General features: G+C 35.3%; 1 protein-coding gene across 1 annotated transcript in view; it reads right to left on the reverse strand.

Moving 5' to 3' along the window:
• Positions 1-12,770, reverse strand: part of Brwd3 (bromodomain and WD repeat domain containing 3) — a 108,802-nt gene that overhangs the window by 37,026 nt on the left and 59,006 nt on the right. Inside the window, exons 15-19 of the mRNA XM_038316391.2 lie at positions 10,533-10,667; positions 9,165-9,293; positions 6,404-6,629; positions 4,342-4,509; positions 1,133-1,316 (exon numbers count right to left, since the gene is read on the reverse strand). Coding sequence (XP_038172319.1) covers positions 1,133-1,316; positions 4,342-4,509; positions 6,404-6,629; positions 9,165-9,293; positions 10,533-10,667 — 842 coding nt within the window. The remainder of the gene's footprint in view (positions 1-1,132; positions 1,317-4,341; positions 4,510-6,403; positions 6,630-9,164; positions 9,294-10,532; positions 10,668-12,770) is intronic.

Raw genomic sequence — 12,770 nt, forward strand, 5'->3', positions numbered from 1 at the left:
CTTTTCGATCCCTCCCAAGAGAAAACCTAGAACTCTTAAGCAGTTACTTCCCATTTCCCCATTCCTCTAGGCCCTGAAAGCCTCCGTTATCTGTTACTATGTCTATGTATTTTCCTGCTCTAAATATTATGTTAAGTAGAGCTACACACTATTTGTCCTTTTGTGTTATGTCTTCTTTTACCTGGCAAGACAGCTTCAAATTTTATTTATGTTTCAGCAGTTATCAGAATAGCTTCTTTATGGACTAATAAAATACCACTGTATGCTAAATCATATTTGATGATTTACTGATTGACATTTAATTTGTTCACTTGAATAACACTGTAATGAATATTAACACACAAATATCTAATTCCCTGCTCCTTCGTTTACTTTTGAGTAAGGAATTATTTGAATTTTCTCTATTCTAGCAGTTCAACTCATAAAATTAGCTGTCTTTTTTCTTGATTCCCACTTACACCAGAAAGCAGAGGAGGAAAATAGGATTTAATATATTTTGCTACTTTGGGGTTATCTGCTAATAATACTTGGTTAGATGGTATGGTTAAAATATATGCTCTCTGTAATAGTTCATATATATATAATACATAATATATACATATATAACCTATTTCTACTTGTGATTATACACTTGTTATTATAAAAAAAGGTAGTTTTACAAGTCAGAATCGTGATTCTAGATTTGAAATTATGCCAACGAAATCCTTTCATCAGTGAAGACTATTTGAATGACATTTTAAAGCACATTTACACTGCGTACTCATACTGCTGCAATACTTAGCTGGTGACCTTTTTCTTGGATCACTGTTAATACATAGTCAATATGCCACTCAGGTTCACATATGCGCTAATATGAATTCTGTCTTAGTATCTGTATTCTTACCCTTAGACGATAAGCCCCCACACTGGCAAGACTGCATCACCTTCTCAGTATTTCCCAAGGCATTAATCAAAAGCTGAGCACATTTAGGATATTTGTCACAAAATAAACCAATTACAATCAGTTGATATGGAAAAACTAACATATGATGCAGCTTGATTAGAATATCTCAGTTACTAGGCTAATTTAACATAATTCTCTTGTAAATATACAATTTTGAATTTTCTTAGGAAGGTTACCAGGTCAACTCACCTACTAACTCCATTATTTAATTCATTTACCACCACTCTTCTGCTCCAGGCCATGAGGTCTCGTTCAGTGGCCATCTGGCTCCTAGGAGCGTTATTATGCATTTGCCGAACACCTTCAATTTGACCACTACGCCGAAGCCCAATATTTGGGGAAGAGGGTATGTCCATATTTGGACTACTCAGAGCTAAAGCAAAAGCAAGGAAAACCACAATGTTCTGAACAAATATGCCAGTGATGGAGATTAGAAAGCTAAATAAGATCTTAGTTTCAAAGACTGGATGTTTGGGACTGCTACTGTAAACAGACTGCTTGCCTAAGATGAGCAAAGCCCTAGATTTGATCCCTAGCACCAAAAATAATAGAGGTGAGAAGGAAAAAAAAGAAAGAGACTTCTGGAAATACGAAAGTAACCCCTGTTCTACATTTTTTTCTGTGCCATCTTCATGTTTTGATGTTATTATAAATAAATCAAGTACCCAATAAATGCTGAAATTTTGTATAATTCTTTTCATTTTTAAAGCACCACTTATCAGATATCTACTAAATACAGAATATACAACCATGTTAAAATATGATCTGAAGGATTCATATATATATAGATTAATAATGATTCAATTTAAACCCTTGTAAAATCTAAATTCTATCTTTGCTTACTTACTTAGGACAACTGTCGGTTAACTAAGTGTAGAGATGTACACCTATAATTCTAAGTCTTGGGAGACTGAGGTAGATTACGAGTTGTAGGCTAGCCTAGGCTACAGAGTATAACACTTGCTAAAAATAATGTTTCAGAGTAAAACTTACAAAACTTTCAAAACAAAAAAAATTGAAAAGTACAAGCAGACACTTGGGAGATAGCTGAGTCAGGAAAGTGCTTGTCAGACAGGCGTGAGGACTTGAGTCTGAATTTCTAGCACCCAGCTCCAGTGTCGTGCGCTGTGCCTATAATGCCAGCAGCCAAGAAGCAGAGAGAAGGCTTGGTGAGCAGTAGGTTCAGTAAGATACAGTCACAAAAAATAAGGAGAGCAACTGAAAACACACACACACACGTGCACGCACACACACACAGAGAGAGAGAGAGAGAGAGAGAGAGAGAGAGAGAGAGAGAGAGGGGGGAGAGAGAGAGGGAGAGAGAGGGGGAGGGGGGGAGAGGGAGAGGGAGAGAGAGAGAGAGAGAGTGAGAGAGAGAGAGAGAGAGAGAGAATCCAAAACCAAAAACCACAACAACCAGGGTCTCACTCTGAAACCCAGGCTGTTCAGAAACACACTATGCATCTCAAGATGACCTTGAACCCACTGTGATCCTAAGGCATTAGCTGCCCCTATGATAGAATTTAAAGCATGAGCCATAACATCCAGCTAGCAAAACATTTTTAATTTCAAATTTCACTTTCAAAATTAATATGCAATTTAAGAAAACACTAGTAAGCTTCTTATCATATTTGCAAATAAAACACAAATAGAAAACTGCAAATTATAGCTATCGAAATCAACACTTAAAAACAATCGAAACAAGCCGGGCGGTGGTGGCGCACGCCTTTAATCCCAGCACTCGGGAGGCAGAGGCAGGCGGATCTCTGTGAGTTCGAGACCAGCCTGGTCTACAAGAGCTAGTTCCAGGACAGGCTCCAAAGCCACAGAGAAACCCTGTCTCGAAAAACCAAAAAAAAAAAAAAAAAAAAAAAAAAAAAAAAAAAAAAAAAAAACAATCGAAACAAATGAGCATTGCAAACAGAAGTGAGTGTGGTTCCCTTGGCTGATGGAATTTCAGTTTACAACAACTTAGTGTTGGAAGCAGAGCTAAATATTGATTGCACTAATGAAGATCTAAATTGGGGACATAAGAACTCTGCAATATAGGATTGCCACTCTACTTCTAACCTTGTCCAAGGCTCAGGAAAACTTAACTGAGTTAGATGCCCCAAGGGACCCATATGAAGAACTGTTGCTTTATTATAATTTTGTGAAATAACTCAAGAAATAAGCAAAATAATCTGTGTGTTGCTTCAAATTTAAATAATATGTTTACTTCTGTGCAACCCTATATGTGATTTTACCAAAAAAGTACAGTAATTATGTAAGTATAAAACGAAACAATCAGGCATAGTGGTATAGGTCCTTGGAACTTAGTCCTTTGGAGTGCAAGGCATGATGGCCACAACTTCAAGGCTACCATGGGCAAAACAGCAAGACTTAATCACAAACAAAAATAATGGGCTCAAAATGTGGTTGAGTGGTGAAGACTTTGTTACTTAAGATGTTGAGTTCAATCCCTAGCACTAAGAAAAAAATCTTGCCAGGTAGAGGTGGCTCATGCCTTTAATCACAGCACTAAGTAGGCAGAGGTAGGTGGATCTCTGTGAGTTTGAGGCCAGCGTGGTCTACAGAGTGAGTTCTAAGGACAGCAAGGGCTATACGGAGAAACATTTCCTCAAAAAACTCATATTTCTTGACAAATTAGAATTGAAAATCTCAGGTACAAAGGTAAATTTCAAGGTAAGTGAAGGAAGGTGTATATTAGATGATGATAATAATGATAATAATAATAATAATACTCATGTTAGAGGTAATAAGATAGTTCAGCAGATAAAGGTGCTTGTTCTCAAGTCTGGTAACCTGAGTTCTAGCCCATGGTCATACACATATTCACATATACACACACCTACATGCAAAGTAAATGGGGAAAGAATAATTAATTATATAATAACTTCTACTGGTATTAAGATGGAGCTGTTGTGTAAGCCTGGTCAGGGATTGTATCTGTATTCTCTAAGAGAAGACCAGACCTTCTTCTACTGAACTATTTTGTTCATTCAGGAGCAAAGGGTGATATGCTGCTCTCCTTTCAACAAGTGGAACCAATTATTGGAATGGCACTTTCCAAACTTAAGGTGGTTTAAGTTTAAAACCTTCATAGGTCGGGACCCTAATAAAAGGGCCAGACTTATTCCAAGACTTCATTTCTAGAAACAAAAGTAAAGATTGCAAAATAAACTGAGTCAAAAGGAATAATGCATTTAAATCCACTACCTACATTTGTTAGAAAGTGAATGTTAGCCATGAATGATAATAATTAGGCCACGCTACTTTGGAATACCTGCTATTAGAGGTTAGAAATTAATAAATATATTTACATTTATAAACATGAAATGTTTTCACATTATACATGATAAAAGTTTTTATACTTTCCACAATATACAATTACTTACCACCATTAACAGAATATGATCTATTAATTGGAAAATGTGGAACATTTCCTTCGTTATTTAGTCGGAGGTCTTGTTCTCTCTGTAACTCCCTGATTATCCCATCAAGAATGCTTTCTTCTTGATCATTGGTTTGCTGCCCAATTACCTGTTCTACCACCTCACCATCACCTTAATGAGACCAAAGATACAAAGTCAGATAAATTTATTACATTTTTAGTATACCTTAATATGGTAAAAAGGAGAGAGAGAGAAAAGTTAGCTTAACTTATAAACTGTGAAAGAAGTAATGAGAAATAATTTAAGATGAAAATAAAGTATACATGAAATAATATTTTAAGGAAATTTAAAAAATTATACTTAATGATTCAACATTTGCATTTGATTTAACCAATAGCCCTAAATTAGACATTAACGAGGCATTTTAAGGAATAACTATAACGATAAAGTTAAATGATCTACTTGAAAAACAAGTTTTCCATATGCTATATTCTAAAGCTAAAATCAACAATTAGAGATGTGAGCGAGATTTTTTTTTGCATTGGGTCTTACTCTGTAACCCACCTTGGCATGGAACTCACTATATAGTCCCGCACGGCCTTGAGCTCATGGCAATCCTTCTGCCTCAGCCTTCAGAGTGCTGGGATTACAGGTATGAGCCACCATGCCTGGCCTGAGTCATTCATAAACAAGTTTAGTCGCAGTTACCTAGAATGTTCTGCACATTCCTTTTATGAAAACTTCATTCTAAAAGAAGTTAAAGGTATGAGCTTTTTTTTTTTCAAGACAGGGTTTCTCTGCAGCTTTAGAGCCTGTCCTGGAGCTAGCTCTTGTAGACCAGGCTGGTCTCGAACTCACAGAGATCAGCCTGCCTCTGCCTCCCGAGTGCTGGGATTAAAGGCAAGGCGTGCGCCACCACCGCCCGGATAGGTATGAGCTTTTAAATAAATAAATATTTTCTTTTTTGTAACATTAGTGTTTTTATAAGTAAAAAATTATTTTTATGATAAATTCAAATTCAAACTTTACTTCTGAATGAACACTTTTAACTATTATTTTTCTTTTTTTGTTTTTGTTTTTCAAGACAGAGTTTCTCTGTGGCTTTGAACTTTTATTTTTCTTAAAAGCATCATGTCCTGCTTCTTTATCTTGCCCTGTAATTAAATCAAATGTGATTTGATAAAGTAACAAAGTAATTAATTCTTGTAATAAATTAAGTATGCTAAATGAAGTTTTTATTTAGATAGTTTCAATTTGATATTCTATCTATTATTCACATTTTTCTCCTTGGTTCATAAATAGTAAATCAGAGTAACCAATACTACTACATTGCTCTATAAATATTTACTTCATTTTATTCTATGAAGGTCAATCACCAATTTCCTAGTAAAGAAAGGGAATTCAGAAGCCAGATATGGCGGCACATGCTTGTAATACCACCAGTAAGAAGGCTAAGCCTGGAGAAATGAGAATTCTGAGCTAGCCCAGGAAACATAGTGAGATCCTATTTTTTAAAAACAAAATTAAGGAGGCAAGGAAATCTATTTGCGAATCCAAAACTTACTCCTCTATAACTCAATGAAAACTGTGAAAAACCAAACCAATACAAAGGCATTCCATGGATGATGAAGCAGAAAAGACAAGACACACAGCTGACACATCTATCTAAAGAAACCCAGTCTCATTTTGGGGGTTTCATTAACTAGCAGTTTTCAAAAAGAAGTATCCATACTCTAATCAATATAATTTTACCAATTAAGCTTAATATAGTAAAGTTAGCAAGTTTAATCATTACCAGAAGTCACTAAGCAGAACAAGGTCATACATATGGCAATGGTTTCCACTGTGGTAGGTCAACAAATTAACTCTTGGGCATATTACTGTTTGTCCTAAACCAGTTACTTTGCACAGCAGGGCTAAACAATAAAAAAAACTACTCTGGTAAGCTGAAATCTATAAGTAAAAATGAATACAAATAGCATATAATGCATGTTATGACCCATTTCAGAATTTAGTAAGAACTATCCATCTGCAACATTTTAAATTTGCTTTAGAGGTAGCATACCATTAGCCACATAACCCAGCTGAGGAATAAGCTGCTCATCTTTACAATTTTCCCGTCCTGGAACCAGTCGTTGAAATTTTGTAGGATGAGGATTTCCATCGACATCCACCAAGAATGGGGGAGGCATAAGGTGAGGAGCTTGCTGAGTTTGCTCATCCAATACATAGTTATTTGCATCTCGGATAAGTGGTCGATAATCAGTGTGGAAGAACATCTGATCTGGAATCTTTGTGACAGACATTTTGTTAGTGTTTAACATACCAGAGAATGTACGGTCCAGGCCCTTATTTTCATCTCTATAGCATATATTTTGAATCATACAGCTTGTATATTCTCTCATAGTTCTGTGTTGCCATATGTTCCTCTAGGAAGAAACAAATGACCTAAATAGTAGTTTTCTTATCTCTAAATTCTGATTTGCATTATTTTGGCAACCTCATATTTCCCTAATTAGAATAAGAAATAAGGCAACAATCTATCAGAAGCTGTGTATTTTGATTTGACTTATAGCAAATACACAAACCTATATAACTTGAGTTCTTATTTTTATTCAAGAGTAAATGAAGCATAACATTCATGATGAGCATAATAAACTTCAACAAAGCAACAACATGGAAAGCTATTGAGCTACCCTCAATGATGATGATGTCTCTTCCCACTAGAACATTCCACACTCTCCCCAGATTCATAGCTAACAAAATACAAAGAACCAGTTGGGTGTGGTACAGCACGCCTATAATCCTAGCACAATCCCCAAGACAGAGGAGAGAGTTGCAGTAAGCTTGATGCCAGCTTTGTAGCAGAAAAACTAAAAGATATGGATGGAGGGCTATATATATGATGCAACAAAAGTAGATGGAAATGAGATAAACAGTTTACAGAGTTAAAAGCAACAAGATTAAAACCATCAGAGAAAAAATCTCGCAAATAAAAAAAAAGCTAACCAGCCCATTAAAGAAGGATGAACACCAATGCTTCTCAAGTAACTACATAAAACAGAAAAGGAAAGAATACTACTACAAATGTCTATTTACAAAGACATTATTACCCTGATAAAAAAACATAAAGACAAAACAAAAATAAAATTATAGACTAGTATCCCTAATGAACATAAAAGAAAAAAAATAAAATACTTGCAAACCAAACTCTAGAACACATCAACAATGTCACTCAACATGATCAAGCTGGCTTTAATTCAGAAGAGATAATTCCACATAAATCAATAAATCTATTACATAAATAGACCTAAAGACAGAAACCATACGATCATCCATTTAATTCAGAAAGGCTTCTGACAAATCATAGTTTGACAAAAGTGCTAAAGAAATTGAGAATAGGAGCAACCTATCTTGGGGCTGAAGAAATAGCACAGCAGTTAAGAGTACACACTCCTTCTCCGGAGGACTGAAGTCCAATTCGTGGAGAGCACGTCAGACAGTTCACAACTGCCAGCAACTTCAACTCCAGTGAGATCCAATGCCCTTTTCTATCCTCCACAAGCCCTGCACTCATGTGAGCATACCCACCCTCTCCCCACCCCCACAAGTATATACATAAAAATAAAATCTTTAAAAAAACAAAAGTATGGGCTGGACGGGTAGTTCAGCAGTTAGGAGCACCAACTGCCCTTCCAGAGGACAGCAGTTCAATCACTAGTACCCACAACCATTTGTAACTTCAGTTCCAGGGGATGACACATTTTTCTTGTCTCCACTGGCAACAGGCATGCATGTGATGTACAAACATACAAACATACAAAATATCCATACATATAAAATATACAAAAAATCCAAAAAGCATATCTCAACATAAGAAAGATAAATATGAAAAAAACTATAGCCAGCACCAAACTAAATGGGTAAAACTCCGAGTATTTTCACCAGCATCCACAATAAGCAGGCCTATTTTCTTCACTTTCATTCAATACAGTGCCTGAAGTCTTAGAAGACTAAGACACGAGATAGCTATGAAGGGAATGCAAACAGAAAAGGAAGAAATCAAAGTTCCTTTCTTTTTAGAGAATATGACTCCACACACAAGAGACTCTAAATTCAGCACGTGGGGCTAGAGAGATGGGCCAGCAGTTAATAGCTGCTGTTTGCGGAGGACTGGATTCAACTCCCAGCTCCCACATGGCGGCTCACAACCATCTGTAGCTGCAATTTCCTGGGCACCCTCTTCTGACTCCCGAGGCACAAGGCATGCATATGGTGCACATAAATACATGCAAGTAAAACATCCATACACATAAAATAAATCAATCTAAAAAAACTTTTTAAAACTCTAGAGCTGATAAAGCTGACAGAGCAAAGAACATGGCAGGATACAAAATTAATGTAAAAATATCTGTAGCTTTTTTTATACTGGTGGTGAACACACTAAAAAATAAATCAAGAAAAACAATCCCACACATATTAGCCTCAGAAAAAAACCTAAAATATCTTTTGATAAACCTAATCAAGGAAGGTGAGAAATTTGTCCACTGAAAATTTTAATGCACTGAAGAAAAAAAAAACATTATGTTTTCTCTCATACATGGGCCCCAGAATTCACATAAATACAAAAAACAATCTATATATATGACATGAATGAAGAAGTGAAACTATCTGGGGGGACTAATGTGGGGGCAGAGAAAAGGGAAGGACACATGCTCAATAGACAATATACACTTCTTTTTTCATGAATACATAGAATGAAAAGAATCAATTCTGAATGCTACAATCCCAAATTATTCTCTGAAACAAAAATGACATATACTAACCTTTTCATAGTATTTACTGCAGCCAAAGCCAAATAGCAACAAATGACCATGAGAATCTGTGCAGGCAAAATGGTTTCCATCTGGTGAAAATTTACAATCGAACACTGCCCCATGACCTTGGCCTTCAATCTGAAATTCATAGGAATCCTTTAAGTCATTTTAAGAGTCCTTCTCAAACATTAAGTAGACAATAGCTTCTCCTGGCTACTTTTCTCTTGAATTCTGTGATGAATCAACATTTCAATGTATTCTCTGGCATCTGTAGCCAGAACCCTAGAGTAAACAGTAAATCACTGAAATATAATTATAGAGGATAAAATTGAGGTGGATGCGATGAACAGCTGCACCTCACATAATAACTCATGAAATAAGGAATGGATGAATGAGGAGAGTTAAAAGGATCTATATGCAAGCAAATTGACAAAGGTGCTATTCAACAAAGTGAAGATATTTTTGTATCTTAAGCTATAAGACATGCCTTTAAATAACTTTCTTAAAATTCAACCATGTAAATAAAATAACCAAAGACATACTACTTTTAATGATCTGGGATCTACATAAAGTCTTTAGAAGTGAACTCAAAGGTCCATGCACAGTTTAACGTTGTTTAGTCAGAACTATTCTTAAGAAAAAGGCCCTAAACATGCAAGATATGAGTATGCACATCATGAAAGAATGTTTTTTTTTACTGAGAGACATGATAACTAATCAATGTTTTACATAACTTGTATGAGATTTTTATTACAACCATCTATATCAGTACAAAAGATCCTGTCTCAAATAAATAAGCCACTGCCAGGTATGGCAGTGCATACCTGTAATTCAAGCACTCAGGAGGTAGTGCAGGGGGATCAGGAGTTAAAGGTCATTTCTGGTTTACTGACAATTTCAGGCACATTTGGGCTATATGAGACACTGTTTCCTCCAACAACAATAACAGAACATGTATACATACTAATATATATTTTTCAAATAAGTTTTGAACTATGCAACTCATATAGTTGGGATTTATATCAGAGACAAGAGTCACGATTTAGGCTTTTTCTTTGTATTCATAAGTTGAAATTATAGTTTACACATTGGCCTTTAGGTATTTTAGCTTACATTTTAAATACAATTGCCAAGAAATCAGATTGAACGATTCAGTTTAGATGTACATATCAAAATTTGAAAACTGCTAACCCCAAGATAAATAGCCATGCTGAAAGAGCTAACCCTAAACCCTTGAATCATTCTCTAAATGATTTCACTGATTTAAACATAAAGACAAGCTGCTCCTTTGTGCTTGGCAACTGGGTTATCAAAACAAAGTGAGAAAAAAAAACAAAGTGAGATTTAATACAAACTTTATAAACAGAGATTTCTTACCATATTAAAATAATTTCGAATTTTGGTCCCTCGGTCAAGGTCCCAAATAAAAATGTTCCCATCATGACCCGCTGAAAGTATTATCCTTTGATCAAATGGATGTGCTTCTAGAACAAACACTTCATCATCGTGCCCCTACGATAAAAAAAAAATCAATGTTAGAAATGAAGAGCAACACCAGATGTCTCGTCTATTTGTCCAAAGGATCTTGAGCACTGGAAGTCTAATTGAGATGAATTAATGCATACCAACTGAATAGCATATACTCATTGGGCACTTCATAAATAAATATTTTAGAGGTTCTTAAGTGTACAACTGCTGGTTTTTATAAACCTGATGTCTTAGATAAAAGACACAGAAAGATAATTAATGCTCACTGACCACTGAAATGTAATTTGGAGATGTAGAACTTGAATAATTTTTTAGAAGCCACAGAAAATACAACAAGCAGGATGTGATGGCATATGTACTTCCAGTAGGCAAGGCATGGGTGGAGGCAATCAAAGGTCACCCTTGACTACAAAGTGAGTTTGCCACCACTCAGAACTACACAAGATAGGATCTCAAAGTAAAATAAGGATTGGAGAACAAAGAAAGGAATAAAGAAAATTCAACAGAATCTTTCATTACCACCATAATAAAAGGCCTGGACTGGTTTTTACCTAACATTCTCATCATGTTACCTGAAGTCTCAGAACTCACAGGTTCAATCTAAACTCTATAGTGAAATTCAAGGTCATCAATGGCTAAATAGAAAATTTAAGGCTAGCCTGGGCTACATAAAACAAAGGAAGAAAAAGAAAATTAAGTAGCTTTGTCTGTTACCAAGATGAATTCTGTCAGTAAAATCCAGTGAGAACAGATGATCTATGAGTCAATCCATACTAAGAGTATTGCTGAACAAGACTTCAAGGTAACTATGAAGATGGAATTCTACATAGATTTAGTAAATTAACAGCTATACGTCCTAAAGCTGGGAATTTAGAAATATGTATGTTCCATGTCTGACTCAGTAACTACCAGCCATCTGCGGTTATTAAGCATTTGGAATATGGGTACTACAAATTGAGATGTTTTACATAAAGATTTTGCATGAAAAGTGACGTTTCATTAGCAATTCCTGTATTAGTTCCATGTTGAAATGATAGTATTTTGGATATATTCAGTGTATTACTGAAATTAGTTGGTTCTTTTAAATGTTAGCTACTAGAAAAAAATGATTATATATTTATATATATATATATATATATAAAATCTACATAGCTTATAAAAATATAGCTTATACTTTTTGTTTGGCGTATTGATCCAAACCAACACTTTCAATTTAAGTGTCAAGGAAAGAATAGGTTAGCATTTTTGCTTGCTTTTATTTATTAACTAGCTGACTGGTGTTGAGGCATGATTTTCCTATGCAGCCCAGGTTATCGTGGTATTCAATATGTAGCCCAAGCTAGACTCAAACCTGTGGAGCTTGTCACTTCAGTATGCTACATGCTGAAAATTACCAGAATTGGTAGTTAGCAAGGTAAAGGATTAAGAAAGTGAGGTAGTTGAGTTTCTAGTCTAAACCCTGCCTTTTAATACTATATTATATCCAAAAGACACTCACTTGGATTTGTCTCAGTAAAATACTTATGAATTGGTAACTAAAGCAGAGAAGGGAAACAGGCATCCACTCATAACATGATGAACCAACAAAGAACCCCACCCACATGATATTCTGCCTAATTCTACAGACGTAAGAGCCTTTTACTATGAGAAATATATTTGAAATGAAAAAGCACTAGTTTTTCTCCTACTTCTTCCTCTTCTACTTCTTATATAAACTGATCATTGAAGATAGAAAATGAAGGATATATATACCCGCAACATAATAATAAAAAATCTGAGGGCTGGAGAGATGGCTCAGTAATTAAGAGCACTGGCTGTTCTCCCAAAGGAGCCAAGTTCAATTCCCAGCACCCACATGACATCTTGGAACTGTCTGTAATGCTAGTTCCATGGATTTGGACACTCTCACACAGCCATATATGCAAGCAAAGCATAAATATTTTTAAAAAGCAAAAAGATAAAAAAGAAAAAATAATAAATCCTAGTCCTTGCTACAAACCAATTACTGTATATTTGAAGATATATTAACATTCAGAAATAAATATTAGACTTAGAAATAATCTTTAAAAAATAATTCCTAGCTGTTGGTCCAGGGTCTGTGAGATCTTATGAGCCCAGGTTAGTTGC

Source organism: Arvicola amphibius, chromosome X, assembly GCF_903992535.2.
Source record: "Arvicola amphibius chromosome X, mArvAmp1.2, whole genome shotgun sequence".
In the NCBI taxonomy this organism is placed as follows: Eukaryota; Metazoa; Chordata; class Mammalia; order Rodentia; family Cricetidae; genus Arvicola; species Arvicola amphibius.